General features: G+C 41.0%; 3 protein-coding genes across 6 annotated transcripts; 1 reads left to right on the top strand and 2 right to left on the bottom strand.

Annotated features, from left to right (window-relative positions):
* Window positions 1-1,643: 1,643 nt before the first annotated feature.
* ccnc (cyclin C) lies at window positions 1,644-8,891 on the bottom strand. The gene is made up of 12 exons (XM_046060439.1): window positions 8,731-8,891; window positions 8,265-8,371; window positions 7,894-7,978; window positions 7,338-7,407; window positions 7,145-7,196; window positions 6,974-7,029; window positions 6,040-6,075; window positions 5,843-5,934; window positions 3,646-3,713; window positions 3,464-3,543; window positions 2,487-2,605; window positions 1,644-2,159 (listed from the first exon to the last, which is right to left on the bottom strand). The coding sequence occupies exons 1-12, from the start codon at window positions 8,760-8,762 to the stop codon at window positions 2,105-2,107; spliced, it is 852 nt and encodes a 283-aa protein (XP_045916395.1). The 5' UTR covers window positions 8,763-8,891; the 3' UTR covers window positions 1,644-2,104.
* On the top strand, window positions 8,798-13,386 carry ngs (notochord granular surface). Of its 3 annotated transcripts, XM_046060435.1 has the most exons (12): window positions 8,801-9,178; window positions 9,267-9,619; window positions 9,920-10,085; window positions 10,348-10,494; window positions 10,654-10,773; window positions 10,905-11,000; window positions 11,464-11,598; window positions 11,799-11,909; window positions 11,994-12,104; window positions 12,267-12,391; window positions 12,563-12,847; window positions 12,942-13,386. In XM_046060435.1, exons 2-12 carry the CDS (start codon window positions 9,423-9,425, stop codon window positions 13,033-13,035), a joined length of 1,587 nt encoding a protein of 528 aa, XP_045916391.1. In that variant the 5' UTR covers window positions 8,801-9,178; window positions 9,267-9,422; the 3' UTR covers window positions 13,036-13,386. The 3 variants fall into 3 exon arrangements, with proteins under 3 accessions (XP_045916392.1, XP_045916391.1, XP_045916393.1); XM_046060436.1 differs by having other exon boundaries at window positions 8,798-9,619; window positions 9,923-10,085; XM_046060437.1 differs by having other exon boundaries at window positions 8,850-9,619; window positions 12,947-13,386.
* A 186-nt stretch (window positions 13,387-13,572) lies between these two features.
* pgm3 (phosphoglucomutase 3) lies at window positions 13,573-18,374 on the bottom strand. Of its 2 annotated transcripts, none has more exons than XM_046060586.1 (13): window positions 18,241-18,374; window positions 17,425-17,633; window positions 17,042-17,226; window positions 16,755-16,822; window positions 16,497-16,630; window positions 16,170-16,365; window positions 15,773-15,930; window positions 15,600-15,683; window positions 15,415-15,513; window positions 15,134-15,253; window positions 14,923-15,045; window positions 14,202-14,375; window positions 13,573-14,108 (listed from the first exon to the last, which is right to left on the bottom strand). In XM_046060586.1, the coding sequence occupies exons 1-13, from the start codon at window positions 18,314-18,316 to the stop codon at window positions 14,019-14,021; spliced, it is 1,716 nt and encodes a 571-aa protein (XP_045916542.1). In that variant the 5' UTR covers window positions 18,317-18,374; the 3' UTR covers window positions 13,573-14,018. The 2 variants fall into 2 exon arrangements, with proteins under 2 accessions (XP_045916542.1, XP_045916543.1); XM_046060587.1 differs by lacking the exon at window positions 18,241-18,374 and adding an exon at window positions 18,131-18,199.
* Window positions 18,375-18,732: the final 358 nt, after the last annotated feature.

Here is an 18,732-nt window from a genome sequence, read left to right as displayed (position 1 = left end):
GTAGGGTTTTATTTTGAAGGAGAAATGCTGCCGCATTCTGCGGACTTCACGCGGGTAATGTGACGTCACGGGGACTGTACCCCATGGGACCAACTCCTAGAGGAAACTACTTAAAACATCTGATTCTATTCAGCGAAATAGCCAAGTACTATTTCTTTATTACTTGTATGCCACTAGGGCTCCTACCCCAGCCATTATTTTGAAGTAATACTGACGTTAGACAAAGGGACTGAACATGACTTTTGTAACATGCTGGAAGATTCCCACAAATACATTACATAGCCTACTGCACCAACATGACATAACAGATTGAATAACAGCGGCGAAACACTTTGCTTTACACACAATACATTTTATTTGACCATAAATGATCTTCCAACATAAAGAGTTTCAAGTAATAAAACAATTTTGGGAAATGTTCTTACTAGAACTAGTAGGAATATTAAAGTGGGGTGAAGCCCTTTTATTTTGACGCTGTTCATGTGAACAGTCATGTAACAGATGGAGCCGGCTGAAAGGGAGGAAAACGCCAGAAGGCAAAGCAGAAAGAGGCTGCATCGAACTTGACTCAGTGGCTTCTCCAGCTCACCTGTGTTTGGTGTAGCACCATGTTTTTGTACCTTTTTCCAATAGTGACAAAAATGAGGCGTACAGGAAGCCAATGAGGAAGATGCGGTCAAGCATTGCCACCAAATCCACCCCTAAAATACATTTTCCAGTCTGCCTGACGGAACAATGGGCTTTTTATGAAGGTTTTCCCCACGTAACCAGCAGCTTTTATTTTGTAAGGCTTTCAAGAACCTTGTTTTGAGTCAAGCCACATACAACTCCCACTGTATTATACCACAAAAATATAGAGACAATTAACACATATTGCCACAATTCAGTGATTAAATAGATGGCAGATTAAAAATTAGAATGTACAACCAAAGCTTTGCAGACAAATCTAGAACGATTGTAATTTGTATTTACTCCAAAAACGTTTCCTTGACAAATTAATAAAAGTTTTACAAAAAACAACTTTGGACAATACATTATTCTGCAACTAAAACAGAACAAATGGAAAATAATGACAATAAAATTAATAAGCATTGCAGCAGGCAAACAGAATCATGACAGTGAAACAAACAAGGGCACTTTCATCTGAAGTACAAGTACGAAGTGATACTAGCTCATGATTTCCATTTAGGTTTCCTTAACTGAGAAAAAAATGAAAGATCAAAATAAATGAATTGAATTATAAGACTATTTACATAAGGGAAGTGGGAATGGGAGGGAGGAGGTGGCGTTGTCATGATTCAAAACAGTAAATTCTTGTAATCAAAGAGTTAATTTCTACCATAAAGAGGAGCCTCTCTTGGGATTTTTCCTGCCAAGGTTCATGATCAGCCAGCACAGACCTCACAGGGCAGGAGTTATCCAATCACAGTTGCACTGGGTGATATCCAATCAGATCTACTCTAACAGCACAGGATCAAATCCTTTTACAGAGAAGACTACCCTCGTCCCTGAGGAATGAAAACCCACCCAGACCACTTGGCCACTCACGTTGTGTACGCGCACACACACGCGCGCACACACACACACACACACACACACACACACACACACACACACACACACACACACCCACCCACCCACCCCCTTGTGATCAAGTTTTCTCGAATCCCATGGAGCTCCACATGAAAGGACTCTCTCCTCTGGGCTATTCAAGGATGTCAGGATCATCACAATGACATTTAAACAGGTTTCTACTGAACCACCACATCTGATCTCCTGCCAAATGTTTCTCAGTTTTTGTTCATTCGAAGTCTGGAGCAGAGTAGAAGCCTCATTGAGACGACAAAACTGATCGGCTCTTTGCTGCAGGCATTTCAGTGGCTGCTCGCTCAATCCATAAACCCATAGTGATCAGAGATGGGGGAAAAGTGAAGACATGGCTCTCAAGAATTTGTTGGGGGTGTCTGTATCTCAGTCGGCTGAAATGTGATTTTGCCAGCTGACACCTCGTAGGTCTTGCGGTTTGACATTTTAAAAAAAAAAAGATCCACCCCTCTCTACATCAACATTATCGATATCCATGGAAATATAAACGCTGTGCACGCTAAGACTGGCTGTAGGAGTTGCTTTGGTTCCCATTGGAGCTCTGGTCACTCTCACTGTAGAAAACACCGAGACAGATTGGGAAAATTATTTCTCACAGTTCATTGAGATACATCACAAGGTGTCCAGTTTCAAAGTGCTCTCATGTGATTCATTTTGCTGTCTGGGCTTTGTACATTTTCCTGGTCCATCACATTCAGGTAAAATACACAAGTAATTTCCTGACTACATGATCTCAGTTTTTTCCCCCCCTATAGCAACAGGAAAATGCACCTTTATACTGTTTCTGTATGGTTCAAACAATTTACCAGAATCTGTAACATAAAACATCTATGTACTATAAAGGCCGACAGGGTTTACACACAGAACCAAGTGTGTGCTACCTGTTAGGAGGAGGTTTGGGCTTAGGCATCTTGTTTAGCACGGCAGCTATCTCCTTCCTGTCATCAAAGTTTTTCCACTGGTCGTACAGCTTCAGAATGACGCGGATAATCTCCAGGATCTTGACAGAAGAAATGCAAAGAAACTGAAGTTTAGTATGGGTCCCAAAAAAAAAAGTAAAACGAGTTCTCTGCCTGTATATTTTATACAATGTTGTCAACAGAAACAGCTACTGTAGTTCAGAGTGGCAAAGTCAGCCATTCTTTGACAATCTATAATTAATCCATCTAATATCTTTATCTATATTATCTTTGCATCAAATGAATATGACAGAAGACCATGCTATAGTTCACAATGAGCCTACATATTAATCTCACTGCCTCAAGATTGACTACAAACACTGGCTAATATGGCTGTCAGTGCTTAAACAGGACATTCCTAGAGATAAAGTGATCAATGTCACCTTCAGAATAATTCACTGTTATTGTCATAGTCAGATAGTGTCTGGTGTTTCAACACCATGCTCTTAGACTTCAACCAGAATGAAACTTTTCTTATGTTAAAATATTTATAAATAAAAGTGTATGTGTTAAACAGTAACTGAGCATTCTGTGTCTGTCTGATTAACAGTGTGTTAAATGTCACTCCCCAGTGAATCAAGTACTTTATTTGTTTGTGTGTGATTTTTGGGCGTACGCAATTAAGTGCGTTTATAACCCCTTATGACAAACAACCCAACTCAAAACACAGGCAGCAGTAGGCCAGACTGTAGCCAGGAAATGCAGAAAGGCATGCCAAATAAACAAAGACCAGTGAAGCTAAATGTGGAAACCCAATTCCAAACAGAGATGAATGTCCACTCTTTCTCTAAAACATAGCCTTCTTACATTTATCATCTGCTTTTTTTACCTCAATCAGTTCAGATTCTCCAACACCCAATCATTTTTAAAATGGTGTTTGGGAATGAGGCCGTTCTTACTTTGTCCATGTCAACAGAGAGCTCAGCAAACCACTGCCTGGCATCCTTCTGCTGCACCACGCAGGCGACATGCAGGCAGGCTGCGGGACGAAAAGAACAACTGATCATGTCACATCTGATAAATCTTATGTTAAGTAACTATTAAACAGCTGCAATGAGAAACACACGGAGACAAATCTTACCCAAGGCAATCATGAAGGGAGGGTAGAGGAGACACAGATCTGTCCTGTATGTGTCATTCACTATTCGCCTGGTGCAGACAGAGACACTGAGTAAGCCCACCAACAGCTTAAGTCCCTTTTCCACCGCATGGCACCAGCTCACCTCGCCTCAACTCTACTTGCTTTTTTTGGTTTTCTACTGGGCAAATCTGGTACCTGGTTGGTAAGTTGTTACACCTCCATTGAGGTTTCGAGTGAGCTCAAACGATAGTAAAAAGGTGACGTGAAAATACTGCAGACTACTGTCACTTTTTACGGCATCATCATTGCGTGCGCTAGATCAGGTTGTCCTGAACAAATCCTTCATTTTTAAATAGTTTAATCAGAGATTGTGAGGTAGTAACTGTAACAACAGTACTCTGTACTTTATTATTATTATTATTATTTTTATTATTATAACCCACAAAACCTGTGTCCTTGTCCTGTGTGCGGAGCAGCGTGTGTCACGTTGAAGATTACGTCACTGCAGTTTTGTGCTGTCGCTATGACGACCAGCTACATTGAGAGGAAGGGATGGGTACTGAAAACTGATATTAATTGGCCCCAGGGCTAAAATATAAGATACCATAGTAAGATTAAGACATTGTCCATGATGCATTTTCACTTTTCCTAATGCAGAAGAGAAATCTCTTGTGGTGCCTGTATGCTCTCATTCTCTCACATCCCACAGCACACACGCTCGGGAAATTGCTTGCGGAAACACAAGCTATCTGTCCTAACATTTAGCGGAAGTGCGTCATATACAGGCAGAGAAATGCACAGTTTTCGACTGCGTTCGACAGTTAACTAAATTATGTGAAAATAGTAACCATTAGCCAGCTGATTGTTCAGATATGGTTCATATATTCAATTACCCATTTAAATATTTTGCAACTTTTTTGTTAAGATGCTGCTCTACCCATATTAAAATACGTTTGATTGCAGACTGCAAAGCGCAATTCGCTCCACACATCCTCTCACTCGGTCACTATCTCTCTCGCAAACACGGACAACAGACCCGTCTGTGAATTGAATGGTTGGTATCATAAACACAGCTGTACAAATCTGTCCAACACAACGCTGTCAATGTCGGAGACCCATCTTCAAAACAGTTATTAGCAAGCATGTAAGGAGCCTAGCTAATAAGGATACCTATATGTATATATATATATATAACTTTGGAAAACAGCTGTCGAAGTTACCACGCTGTATAACTGGTAGTCAACAGGTGCGTTCGAGATAACTGGCTGACTTTCGCCGACTTGATAGATGAGGGTGCTGTTTTTATTCCCCTAAGTCAAAAACAATCTATCTCTGGTAACCTGTGTGAGCTTAGAACAATGATCAGGCCTTGCTCCCACAAGGTCTATTGACGTTTTGCAGCGCAGGTGTTGTGCCGAATTCTGCAGGCCTGCCTTGAATTACATACACTTCGCAAGAGGTAACGCTCTGTTATACTGAGAAAAGAGGTGGATGCAAATTTTGGCAGGTAGCCTAAAACATCCATTTTGCTGAACTATGCATTTTATTAAGGTCCTTTTAGGACACTTTGACGTTCACATTGTTTGAACGCGGTTAATGCCACGTTTTTGCTGAATCTCAAGAAATGGTAGCCTACTTTTACTAAGTGTAAGAATATGTTAACTATTCTTAATGTTCATAAAATATATGCTGATCATTTATCACTATTGATGAACCCCACAAAGAATAGTATATTTAAAAGCAGAACTTTAATGCATTTTCATACAATTCTCGACAGGCATACAAAATTCGGCACAACCCCTCCCACAGTTACGCTGTCAATCTGTGGGAAACACTGCATCATCACAACATTAGAGACTATGATAGTGATTTGTTCAAAACATTGCTTTTTCTTTTGCTGTAAATACTATTTCACATATTTATTTCACATTTCAGAAAAATTAAGTAATTTTAATTCTGTTCTTAATTTGTAAGAGTAGTTACACCGCAAAAATGTTAACCACATCCAACCCTATTGAGGGGGTACTATATCTGCAATGGAAAATGGAGGACAGGGCACCAAAAGTGAGTAGAGGCGAGTTGAGTTGGTGTTATCAGCAAATTGTTAAGCACCATATATCTGTATCTTGTATGTTGGGAATTGAATAATAATATAAAAATTTTTAATAATAATAATACTACACCAAAGGTATCGTACCAGGCCAAGGGCAGCAGCATGTCCTCCTGCCCCATATCCTGCACATACTGCAACAGTGGTCTGTAGGGGTGGTACACAATCAGACAGCAGTCCTGAAAAATAGATTATATCAATAATAAGTAATCCAACCACGCATCCAATCAAGCAAAACACGGCAAACAGTACAGTAGTAGAGATATTAAACTCTCTCCACTCACCATCAACTCCAGAAGGTAAAATTCACATTCTAATATCTGTAAAGACAAAAATTCAAATTTTATTCAACATATCACAAGCTGTTTTCACAGTGTTTGAAAGAAAACAAAGATGGCCACTCTTCATGGGGCCCAACAGCAAAAATGCACCCATGTTAGGTGGAAAACAATAATGCTTCAAAATAAAGTCGAAAGAGTCTCTGGGTAGTTAATTAAATTTCTTTCATAGCGTGCAGTGCATGTATTATATTTTATGTGACACCTGTTGTTGGGGAGCAACATCAGGCGATATCAACTGAGCTTTCAAACAAAAACTACAAACATTATTGCTATATTGTCCTTGTGCCACCATCACAATTACATTTAGGAATTGCAGCACACCGCCAATTCATTCCCTGCTGTGTGAACCACTCCCTCCTTTTGTCGCTCCGTGGTGGCTCACTATAAATAATAGTTTACACAGCTTTCTGGACAGGTGGCGTGTCAGAACAGCCCTGCTGACGTCCTGGCAGCTCGGTGGAGATGCTGAATAAATAAAAATTCTGGCGGTGAGCACCACTTGAGAAATGCAGTGCAGGATTATTGCATGCGCCATCTCGTACAGACTTTTAGCGGGGGTTTGCGAACATTAGTTGTGGAATCTCGCGCATTGGTAGACACTGACATGGCAACACTGTGATAGAGTGTATGGGGTTCGTGGTATGCGGTAATGTACCACAGCAGTCCATAAATAACATTGCAAAAAAATAATGTGGTTGATTGATAGCATCGCTATGATTGGAATTTGAGTGGTTTAAACTGGTGACTTTGTTTTACTCATGGACACACTGTCTTAGGCTGAAACATCTCTTTCAACTTTGCCTCCTAGTGCAAGTCACTCTGGATAGCAGCATATGAATGCCAAAAATGCAAATTATTCCATAGACATTTTACTTACATGATTCATTCTGTAAGGGAACTCCTTTGGAAAGGCATAGGAAAATCTTGTTTTCACTGTTTGAGAAAGACAAAACATGATTCTGTCGTCTCCATCGCAGAAGAAACACAATTTGAGAGACTTGTACTACTTGCAAGTTTTGGAAATATGTTTCAGAACGTGGTGACTTACACACAGATGTTGCTGCAGAGATCAGCCTGGTATTGGACACAACTCCAAATTCCTGAAAGGACATACATGTTTGAGCTCAGATCAGATAATACAGCTGGACTTGGTATTTTATTTATCATTAACCATGAGCTGAGATGGTGAAAATGTCCAGTGTAAAATTCTGGTCTTACTGGCACCACAGAAACGTCCATACCTCAACTTTAGAAGCCAGGAAAACACAGGTTGGAGCCATGAGCACCGGATCTATACTTTTCAGGGAATACCTGCAAACAAGAAGAGATAAAGATTTCTCAGACTTGCTTGGACGAGTAGGATTTAGACAATAGAAAAATGCAGTGGAGATTAAGTGATGATGTCACACTCATACAACACTGTGCAGAGCTACAAAATGTGAAGTACATTAAGGGAAAATGGCAAGGTGTGCACAAGCTCATGTAATATTGACAATAGCATAACATTATTGACTACCTAGATAAAATCAATGTGAGAAATTTTGATCAATGACAATATTGTATTCATATGATAGTCTTATCCTAAATAGAGGTTTCTGAGAAAAACGTATCATGTAAGGATGTGAATATGAGAGGCAGGCAGTTATTCACCTATTCAGATAAAAATGTCAGATAAGTGTGTCAAAACATAGTACAGATATTATGGCAACATTTTGTACAAGCACATTACTATTACCAAAGTCGCAGATTAAATGTATTCACATCTCTCTTCTTCAGCACTACGCTGATACCTCTTACCTGGCATAGAAGCGTTTGAAGTAGACAGTTGCAGTTGCAATGACCTGCTGTCGCAGCTTCAGGTGTTCTCCCAGAGCCTGGATCACTGAAAGAGATGGAATTAAACACCAAATATCTGAACCTGGCTTAATTATGTAATTACTTGATGAGATGTGAATAATGAGCACAAGTACACATCATTTTAAAAAGACAACTACATTACTCATACATAGAAAGTATACTACTGTATATTATTCAGTTAGACTGTATTAGTGGCATACATATGATGTTGTGTAATTTAATGTAGAGATAATCTAAGAAGTCAACAGGTTTTATTGTAAATGAGTGCAGATACCGGGCCATGAAACACAGACTTGAATTAAATAACTTACCATTCGCAAAGAAAATCTGCAGCTTCCAGTACTCCTCTTCTGAAAGAAATTTCAGATCCTTCTGGCGCTCTTTCATCAGGTCCTGCTTGTCCAGAACCCACTGCAGACTTGACGGACAAAATAAAACACACTATTTAAATATACTCACACTGGATAGTCAGATTGTTAACCAAGCTAGCAGATATCGTTAACAGCACCAACGTGAAACACTGTTAGACCTTAATGTTGCTGTCAAAAAGCATGTAAAATATAAAATGAAGCTAGTCTAATTACGCTTTTATTGCAGACTTTATCTTTAATGGCTTTTCCTTCTGTCTTTTTTTAAATTGCTATTTTATATCGTAGCAATAACGTCAGTTCAGGAGAAACTGTTAGCTTTGCTGTAGCGGCACAGCTAGGCCTCACAACACAGACGGTGATTAACAAAATAAAGACGTAACACGTCGACAATTTAATTACAACTTACTAATGAGAACTTTGCCAGAAGTTTCCCGCCATGTCGTAGCAGCTGAGGTAGAGAAGCACACTTTAAACTGATTTTACTTTCCTACAAAGAAGTGGACAGCACAGCCAAAGTAGACACTGGAGTAACATGGAAACCCTTCCGGCGAAGGATAGGCAATTTAATACAATGGTTCCGCATTTTGTTTCCTCCTTTAAAACTTTAAAAGAAAGGTTTATTTTATGCGTGGCTGTTTTCTCGAAATACATGTTTTCATCATTTAAGATTTATTTAGGATGAAAATGATAGATGGAGTGGATGGAGGACTGAATAATGGGTGGGTGTGTGGATTGGCAGATTGCGAAATTAAAATATTAGCAAAACACCTAATTATGAATAAATGTAGCCTACATGTATGTTCAGTTCTTGTGTTCACGTGTTTACACGCATTCTGTTAAATTAGCCCCTACAGGTAAGTCAACAGATAATTGCATCATTATAAAATTAAGATTCTTCCAAATGTCTATAGGCTAATAAGTAAATTGACGTTGCCTTGATAGATGTTTGCAGGGACATTCACCCTTGGGTTGGGAAGGACATTCAAAATTCCTCCGCAGTGTTTAGGGTAGGGCTGAGGGTATAAAGATCCCACTACAGACTAAAAAGTGTGAGTGACTAGTTCCAGTTGAAGTTGCAAAAGTTACACGAGCATCATCATGAGCCGCAGTCCAGAGAGGATGTCTTCCTACCGCCGGCATTTCGAGGGCACACTGGCCGCCCTTCCTGCCTACCAGCTCCGCGTGTCCAGTCCCTCTCCCACCCGCAGGGAGACCCGCCACCGGTCGGCCAGCTTCACCCGGAGTGGTGGAACGATGGAGCGCAGGGCCACCTCCAATAAAGCTCGCATCACCAGGTGAGTCGCCTGTCACAATGTTGTCCTGACTCCCATTCACTTGTATTTGGGTTTTTTTAAGTGTGCAACAAAATTAATTACTGAAATCTAAATCACTAAATGTATGATCCAAGGTTTGTATGTTCTCAATGCAGTTTAAGAGATAAATCCCACTGTTGTTACAGTAGAACATGGATCCAAATGATCTCAGCAGAGCTTCTCAGATGACTGTTATGTGCTTATGATTGCAAAGTACCTAATAGATCAATATAAAATCCAAACTATAATTCACTGGAAACTCGTTTGTGGTCTGGTCTATAGCAGTGTGAGTATGGGAGCGCTGTGCTTTGGTATGTCTATGGGACTTGGGCCAAAACTGGACTTGGATGCGGCTGCAGCAGAGAACCAGGCCTTTATAATGACTCGAACCAATGAGAGGCAGGAGATGGTGGCTCTCAACGACCGCCTGGCGGTGTATATTGAAAAGGCAAGAGGACCAACCACACACAGACACACATTTGATCACTTCTTAAATGTCACACAAATCATAATCATTTTCATTTCTTGACATCTGAACTTTGCAATCTGGCCTCTTTAAGGCTTTTGTCCCACCCTGAACTCTTTATGTAGAAATATTATGTAGTTAGTATAGAACTTTTATTTCAATACATGCATGAAACAATATGCTGTAATTACCTTGTCTTTGTAATCATCAGGTAGGTCTGTGTCTCCTGTATTTGTTCTGCTAGGTGCGAACCTTGGAGTCAAAAAACAAGCTGCTGGAGGCTGAGATTGAGGCCCTTAAAAGCCGCCTTGTGAGACCAGGCCTCAGGCAGCTGTACGAGTCCCAGCTGAAGGATCTCTACAGGGTTGCCGAGCAAATGAGAGTCGAGAGGGTGAGGGATGTCATAACTCATGACCACGAGTTGTTTAGATCATAGTTCGTTGTGACTAGTACAGGTGTGGCTCAAAATATGATAACATTGATGCTCCTTTTCACCCTTTTATCTGCTGCATTATCCATTTGACAAATACGTTATATCTGGCCTGTACAGGATATGTCTTTGGCAGCCAAGGAGGCAACGTTGGGCCAGTTGGATATGCTGAAGGCCAAATATGATGAGGCCGTGGATGCCCGGAAAAAGACGGAGCATGACATTGAGGTTCTCCGTCCGGTAAGAAACAGTGGAAAGTCTTTTCACAACTTCAAATTTAATAAGTTTCTGAAAGCCAGTAGAAGGCTTATGAACAGAATTGGCTTTTATCTCACCGAACCATTCAAACCATATGCGGTTCAATGTCCCAGGATGTGGACAGAGCAACCACAGAACGGATCACACTGGAGAAACAGCTGGAACACCTGGAGGTTGAGCTGGCCTTCCTGCATAGAGTTCACAAGGAGGTAATGTGTGTTTGTCTGGCCTCCCACCTGTCCATCTACAGCATACCTTGTGTATGTGGCTGCTGGGCGACATGCCTTTCATTTTATCATGAATGGTTTAATGGGCTGGTAATTATTGGTATGACAGTTTAAACGTCCACCGTATTGATGAATAGTGTGAGTAAGACCGTAAACGGGGCAATTATCAGTAAGGTGTGAAGGTCAGGAAGCTAAAGGGTAACACTGTGACTAACTTGTGGTGCAGAATCTTCCTTAATAACATACATAAAGGTTTCCATATTACTTACCCATAAACCAGATCAAATACTGTTTCCATGTAGGTTTAAAATGATCTTTCATATTCCTGAGTTTTATTATCTAAGAAAGTAATACAGACCTGCATTTTAAACTTAATTTGAGACACAGCCCACACAATGTTTAATTTCTGCACGTATTGCTATTCTTCTAACTGATCCCCTGAAAGGAAATTGATGAGCTGATGCAGCAGATCTATTCAGCGGCCTCCAGGGTGGACCTGAGCTTTGGCCTCCCAGACCTCTCCTCTGCTCTCAAACAGATTCAGTCTCAGTACGACAGCATTGCCGCCAAAAACCTACAGGTAGGGTTCAATGAGGAAGCCGCACCATGTTCACTTCAACCCTTCTAATGCACAACTGTCTTAAACCACATGAAGGAACTGTGACAAACACCGGAATGTCTTGGGTTTGCGTTATATACAGCATGGAAGAAATACTCTTCTAAGGCTATACAAAGCAGGGATGATCGAGCAAAACACTGAGGAAGTCCTTTATTCTTCAGGAAATGGACGCTTGGTACGGGTCAAAGTTTCAGGACCTGAGCAATGCCTCCACCAAACACGCTGAAAGTATTCGAAGTTTGAGAGAGGAAATCGCAGGCTATAAGAAGGATGTGAGTATGATTTTCTGTTCTTGTTAATGGTTACTACTACCACTTCTTATCTATCTATCTGTGTGTGTGTGTGTGTGTGTAAAGATTCTCAACAAGGAACGTGAGCTGGATGCACTGAAGACGAGGAACGAGAACTTGGAAGCTCAGATTCGTGATGCAGTGGAAAAATACAAGAAGAAGGAGGAGGACTTACAGGTAACTGGCATGATGTGCCATTGCATTTATTTATATTCACTCAGGCTGTTCACACAGTAGGATACATATTTATATTATATATATATATACTGATATTCTAGTCATCTTCTGGGCCAAATGCTCCTTAAAATAAAGCTATCCTGTTGTATTCTATTACAACAGGAGCGTATAGAGGCGATTAAGGTGGATCTACAGGTAACCAAGGAGAAGATCGCTCTGCTGCTGCGGGAATACCAGGACCTGCTAAATGTAAAGATGGCTCTGGAGATTGAGATCACCACCTACAGGTGAACACAACATAATGCCATTTCCACAGAATGCAAACCTGACTGTTTCACATTTAGTAGAAAAATATAAGATGGCACATGGCACAGAGGAACATTGAGTTACTGACTACACCATTTTTCATTTTATATGCAGCATTCATTCTAATGTCACTCCCCTGTTTTTTGCCTCAGGAAGCTGATCGAGGGGGAAGACAGCCGTTTGAGCACCATGGTCGGAAACCTGTCCCTAACAGGAGGCCTGCATCTCACTTCCAGTGCCGGTGTGCGTGCTGCCTCAGCCTCTGCAGCGTCTTCAAAGTTAGATCCAGCCTCCAGTGACATGGCCTGTAGCGGGGCTGAGAAGGCTCCGGGTGCTGGCGGCCCCCAATTGAAGGTGGCCTCGTCTGACACCCAGACAGACGGCAACTTAGAGGAGCAGGCAACTGAGATGTCTGAGAGGAAGACTGTCCTCATCAGGTAGAGGGTGACTTTACAAAAACATTTGTGTTTTGTTCAGTCGACTGATCCAGTAAAATGTCTTATTTCTCCACCTGTTGCCCTTTTTTCCCAGAACAGTTAAGACAGATGAGGACACTTATGAGAGCGACACACAGGAGCGCACCATCATCATTTCTGGAGCAGCAGACGACACAGAAGAAGAATAGAACATTTAGTGCCCCCAAATCTCTCTGAGCGACCCTTGCTAACTATATGCTGTACACCAATGTTTCATGTCACGTTGGTGCCTTCAATGCTTAGAAAGTCCTAGAATTTAATATTGAATTTAAGAGAAACATCCAACTTGTCTTCAAGCACCATGTGCCCATTTAAAGGACTGTGTTCATCCTGCATGGAGACTACAATACACACTGTTTCCCATCACTCTGCTGTACCTACTCCCTGTCAGCCTAACAATGTTTTTTCTGTGCTCTTAATCCTCCTGTGTGTTGGGAACGTGTCTTTTCAAAGTAACTAAATAAACAGCAAGCAATCATAGTTGTGGTTTGCCATTTAAATCAAGAGTCAGTCATCATTCATAACACTTAAAAATATGCACACTTTTTTCTTTTCCATCATTTATTTATACCAAAGCAGCAAAGGGTTTCCAACATTCAAACGGAAGCACAATTGCTACAACTTCCCTCATGTAAACTTAATTATTCTGATTGCTCCGAACCAAAAAGCAAAGAAATTACACACAGTAACTTTCAAAAAGATTCAGTTTAGTAGGAAGTACCACATTATAACCTACATTTAATCGAAACAGTCATTAAAACCTTTTTTAATTTGTGTGTGAAATGTTTTAATTATGACATATATACAGTAAAGTAGCTTATTTACATCACATAGAAACCCATAGTTTACAGGCACAAGACAGCCTGTTTCAAATACAAAAACAAGTGTAGGATTCCTCAAAGTAGCATAAAACCCCTTCATTGTCTCCCCCAGTGTGTCCCATATCTTCCAATGACATGGCAAATATAAAGCAAAAGAAAACTAGAGCAGTGCAATTGACAGCACAAAATAATTTGGCACCTCACCGAAAACAAGCAATTTTGATAAATTCAAACTTTAGAAAATGATGTTATTGACTGCCTTCATAAAGCACCGATTGATTGATCCATGTTGTGGGATTTTGTATCTGTTTCTAGTGCAACAGCTTAGGTTCACCCCCGACTCCCCCAGCCAGACGATAAACTGCAAGGCTCACTTCATGTGCCAGGTCATCGGCGCTCTCCTAAAACACAAATACAATACCTGTATGTGTCACAGAATAACAACAGAAGACAGAACAATGTCCCAAAGAGGACCAACCCAAAGAAATTCTCACCTGTGTTTCTGCCTCGGCGTAAACTCTCACCACGTCCTCTGTGCCGGAGGGTCTCACGAAGGAGCGGGCCTGTCTGTACTGCTTCACTAAACTGTCGATGGCCTCTTGCAGTCCTGCAGGGCTAACCGCCCGTCTCTCTGCATCTGTTGTGTCAATCACCCTACGATCCAACACCTACAGAACCAAATCCAGTGTAGCTAATCATAACTGCGTATGCACAATATATTCAAGTGGCAATGATGGGAGTACAGGTTGTGTACAAAACGGGAAAAGAAGTCTTCCTGAGCTGGATGCTGAAAGCCTACCAGGTCTAGGGTTACTGCAGTCACAGGTATATCACATTGAAGTACTTTTTTTATTGACTATTATTGGTGAAATTTAAACACTCATAATGAATCTTATGTTTAGGTAAGACATGCTCTTGGTCAAAGTCAGACAAGAGGCCTAATGTTTTTGCTCATGAACTTGTCATGTCAAGGAATTACAATGAAGCTGTAACTTAAAAACTTGCATTATATAAAAATATATCTATCAGCAGCAGCTCTTCAGGATGTGAAGTGCATTAAAATATATCTCATTACATTTTAAAATTCAACATTTTCCCAAAAATTCTAAGGACTTTCCAGGCCTGTCAGAACCCTGAGGTATGACACAGACAAAAAATTCTACAGGATTCACTATCAGAAATATTCAACATTATGACACATAAATTAACCAGCACCTTGACTTTGAGCTGCCTGTTTGGCAGGTCGCTGTAGATGGCGTCCCACTGCTGGATAGTCATACCCTTGATGGCTAATATGGCTTCAATCAGCAGCATGTCAGAAATGGCATCACCTACAGTCTTCGGAAGATAAAAGTAACAGATAAGAGCTGCGGCTGAGTGTGATAATAATGTTGCTTTGCTTGAAAGGTTCAGCGCGTGTGTCCACCTGGTTGATCACGTTTGTAGTGTTCTGCAGCAAGAGAGCCGCTCTCTTCCTCTCGTCGTCGGCGCTGGGGTTCTTGGCTAGCTGCTGGATCTTCTCTTCAGCTGCCTCACTGAACAACACCTGACCACAACACAAACACATCATCACACATCATGTTAGGATTTGTATGTGTATAATTCACCCAACACCAACAAAGAAAAGAATGGCTTTCATTACTGCGCTATACTGATGATGATCGACGCTTCATGCGACCTGTTGAAGTGCGTGTCTGATCTACTCACAGTTCCATGACCATTGGCCTCAAAGTACACACCGATATCAAACTCCTGGGCTGCATGATGAAGGTGCTTCACTCCAGTTTTAGTACACCTCACTATTACCTAAATCACATGAAAAGGTGTGAACTTTTAGTTCATATTTAAAAAAATAAAAAGGGAATAAAAGAAATGCACTTGTGTTGTCCCACCTTCATAGTGTCTTCCAGATAGCGTGTTGAACTTCCATTAGCGTAAGCGGTTTGCACCACTGCTATCTTCAAGTCTAGACTAGCCTGTGTGAACAAAAACAAAAATCAATTTACAAAGACTTTGTGTATGTGTGCCTGTTTATTGTATTTCATGTTTGCATCTGAGAGTTTACCTGTGTGAGCAGCTCTTTAAGGAAGGTGCTGATGAGAGTGGCGATTTTGTCTCCGTCCAGCAGGTGAAACTGTCCCTCAGAGTCAGTGTAGTAGTAAACTACTCGGTCAGCATCCCCATCAAAGGAGCAGCCACGCTCCCCTGGGTTCATCTGAATGCCTTTGCAGAGGGAAGAGATGCAAGATGGAAGTGGTCAATTGAAAATAGCATCTATCTTTCTAATGTTTGTGTTTTCTTTTGGTCACATTTGTTTATTTGGCACTTCTCTACCAAAAGCTGCATTAACAGGGACAAAGAAACTGGCACCAAGTTTGCCAAGCCCCCCCCCCACCCCCTGTAATACTCAGCTCATTGCAAATAAAATACTGAAAAGTACTTTCTATAGAGCACAGTCGCACCTGTTGGAGGTTTTTGCTGCACTTTGACAAAGTCAGCCCCACACTGGTGGTTGAGCTTCCCTTTGCTGCCGTCGTTGAACAGGGATATATGCAGCTCCTTCTTCAGGTGACTCTCCATCCTCCGCACCTTTAGAGCCCCAATACCGTTAGCACCATCGATAGAGAGGTGCTTCTGGTCATCTGTACAATTGGACGCCTACCAGACAGAAAAAGGTGGAGGTGAGGAGAAAGGAGTGATTTCTAGATAGATGGATATTATTACAAAAACCCAAATGTACAGGGCTTGAAAGAAGTCACAAGAACACGCAACACGCTCTGTTTTCTTACATTCTTCGTGAGCTGAATGAAAGCTTGGCAGAGTTTGTTATAATATCCTTCCTCTGTGGCTTCTCCATATTTACCCTGTGTGTTCTGACAGCAAACCATGTAGTGCAGCTGTGGGGTGGTCACCAAACCATAGTCTGATGAGAGAGTCAGATGAGAGGGCAGATAAAGAACAAGACAAGAAGAAAAAAGTATGGAAATTAACACAACTAAGTAGGTAAGCAAATTAATTTCAGGGTATACACGTTTAATTAACCCCACCTTTTCTGTGACCACCGAGTGCAGACACTCCATCCAATACAGCCTGTGAAAGGCTGCCACTGCTGCTTCTATAATTAGAGGACACATGTTTTTTATTCTTTTGTTACACTTCATAATGTAGAGCGAAATAATTTGCTGTCACAGTAAGAGTTAATAATATTAACACATAAAAGTCTGGTAAAAGTGTATGTTTCCTGCACTGATACCTGGATGACATGGGTGTATCTATGAAATCTGAACAAGAAATTACTTTATATATTATGTATCATATCATACATATCATATACCTGGTGTCTTTGCCGACAAACACATTAGCTTCATGGCTCATGTTTATGGCTTCCTTCTCTATAATGTCCGTCAGAGCAGTGAGCAAATCGTCCTGCTCAGCATTGGCCAGCTGGGTCGCATAGCCCTCCCACGTCAATGTTACCATCTCCCCCATGGGGTCAATCAGCTTCACCCCGTTGTCCTCCTACCCAAGTGCAGATATAAAGAGAGAGGCAGAAGGAAGTATAAGGAGAGAATTATGATTGTGTGTGTGTAATTATGTGTATGAGAGGTAGAGTCAGTTTTCCATTAACAATATGAAACGAAAACAAAATTATGGGGTCAAATTTAGTAAACCATAAATCCAAGGCGAGACGTTAATATTTCTGAATCCCTTTCTCACCTCGGGGTTGTGTGATGCAGTGACCATGACTCCGATGGTGGCTTTGGTCTTTTTGGAGCGGAGAGCGGCCAGTAGTCCCATCCTGAACATGATGTGGTCCAGATGTTTGGCGTTGGTCCTGAAACCGGCTGTGCCATACTGCAAAACCAACCCTGCAGGCTTAGGGTGCAGACTGGACTGCTTTGATACCTCCTGAAACTGGGCCATCACTGAAACACATTACGAAGACACAACAAGCAGACCAGTCAGAGATAGAAGAAGTATCAACGTGCTTTACTTAAGAAAAAGTAGCAATACCACAACTCCAGAAGCATAATTAACAGTTCAGAAGTATTATCAACAAAATGTATTTAAAGTATCAAAATAAAAGTGCTTGTTATGCAGCAGAAGTACTACTATCATTACGGCATAAACGTGTAAGAAGCATTTTTATATCGTAGATGGTGGAGGCTGAGCGAATCTGAACAATATAGAAAACATACTGAGCAATCTATTGAGCTTCTTTATACTTAGGCTACATATGAAAAAACTCCTACTGAAAACTACGCCTAGACCACACTGTCATATAAAATGTCAAAGGACAAGAAGAGGGCAAAGTTTGCCAAATTGCAGCAGCAGTCTGTCGCCTACAAAAGAGATAAACTCCATAAACTGAATCATGTCTATTGAATGACAAGCCAAGTAGGCTACCTTAGACATAACTTACGCTAACTAGCTGAAATTACATTAACACACCGCACAAACTGGTGTTTCCAGCGCTAAACGTAAAAGACAAACCGAACTGTGAGCGTGGTAAGTTGTTTTATATTCACTTACTGTGTTGTTTTGTGGATGATTCGTAATGAAGTGCAGTCAATGAAGCGTTTCCTGTTTCTCCGGTTCCTCCACTCATGTTGACGACGTGGCTACAGTTCCGTGTACGTCTTCCGTGACGCAAGCACGCTCAGCGTGCCTGTCAGTACGCTTTTCTCCGTCGATAAATTTCTCTCTTTACAGTAGGCCTGTCTCTGATGCAGGGAAGCTTTAAAACACCACAACCAATCCAAATAACTATGAAATTGTGAAATGAAATGAAATTATACCCCCTTTATATTTGTTAAATGCATGTTCTTAAAAAATAAAGGCTGGTTATGATTTTAGATCAATAAAAGCATGAACACGCTTTTAGGCCCATATAACGCAAATATTGAGATTGGACACATAACACGGCTCTGTTTGTTCTTGCCTTAACAGTATTGTGGGCCAAAATGTAACCCGGGTCTATTAGGCTTCCTTAGCTGATAACAGCCAGATCTACCATATCTTCTT

Source organism: Micropterus dolomieu, linkage group LG10 (genome assembly GCF_021292245.1).
Source record: "Micropterus dolomieu isolate WLL.071019.BEF.003 ecotype Adirondacks linkage group LG10, ASM2129224v1, whole genome shotgun sequence".
NCBI lineage: Eukaryota > Metazoa > Chordata > Actinopteri > Centrarchiformes > Centrarchidae > Micropterus > Micropterus dolomieu.
This window is presented reverse-complemented; position numbering and strand designations above follow the sequence as displayed.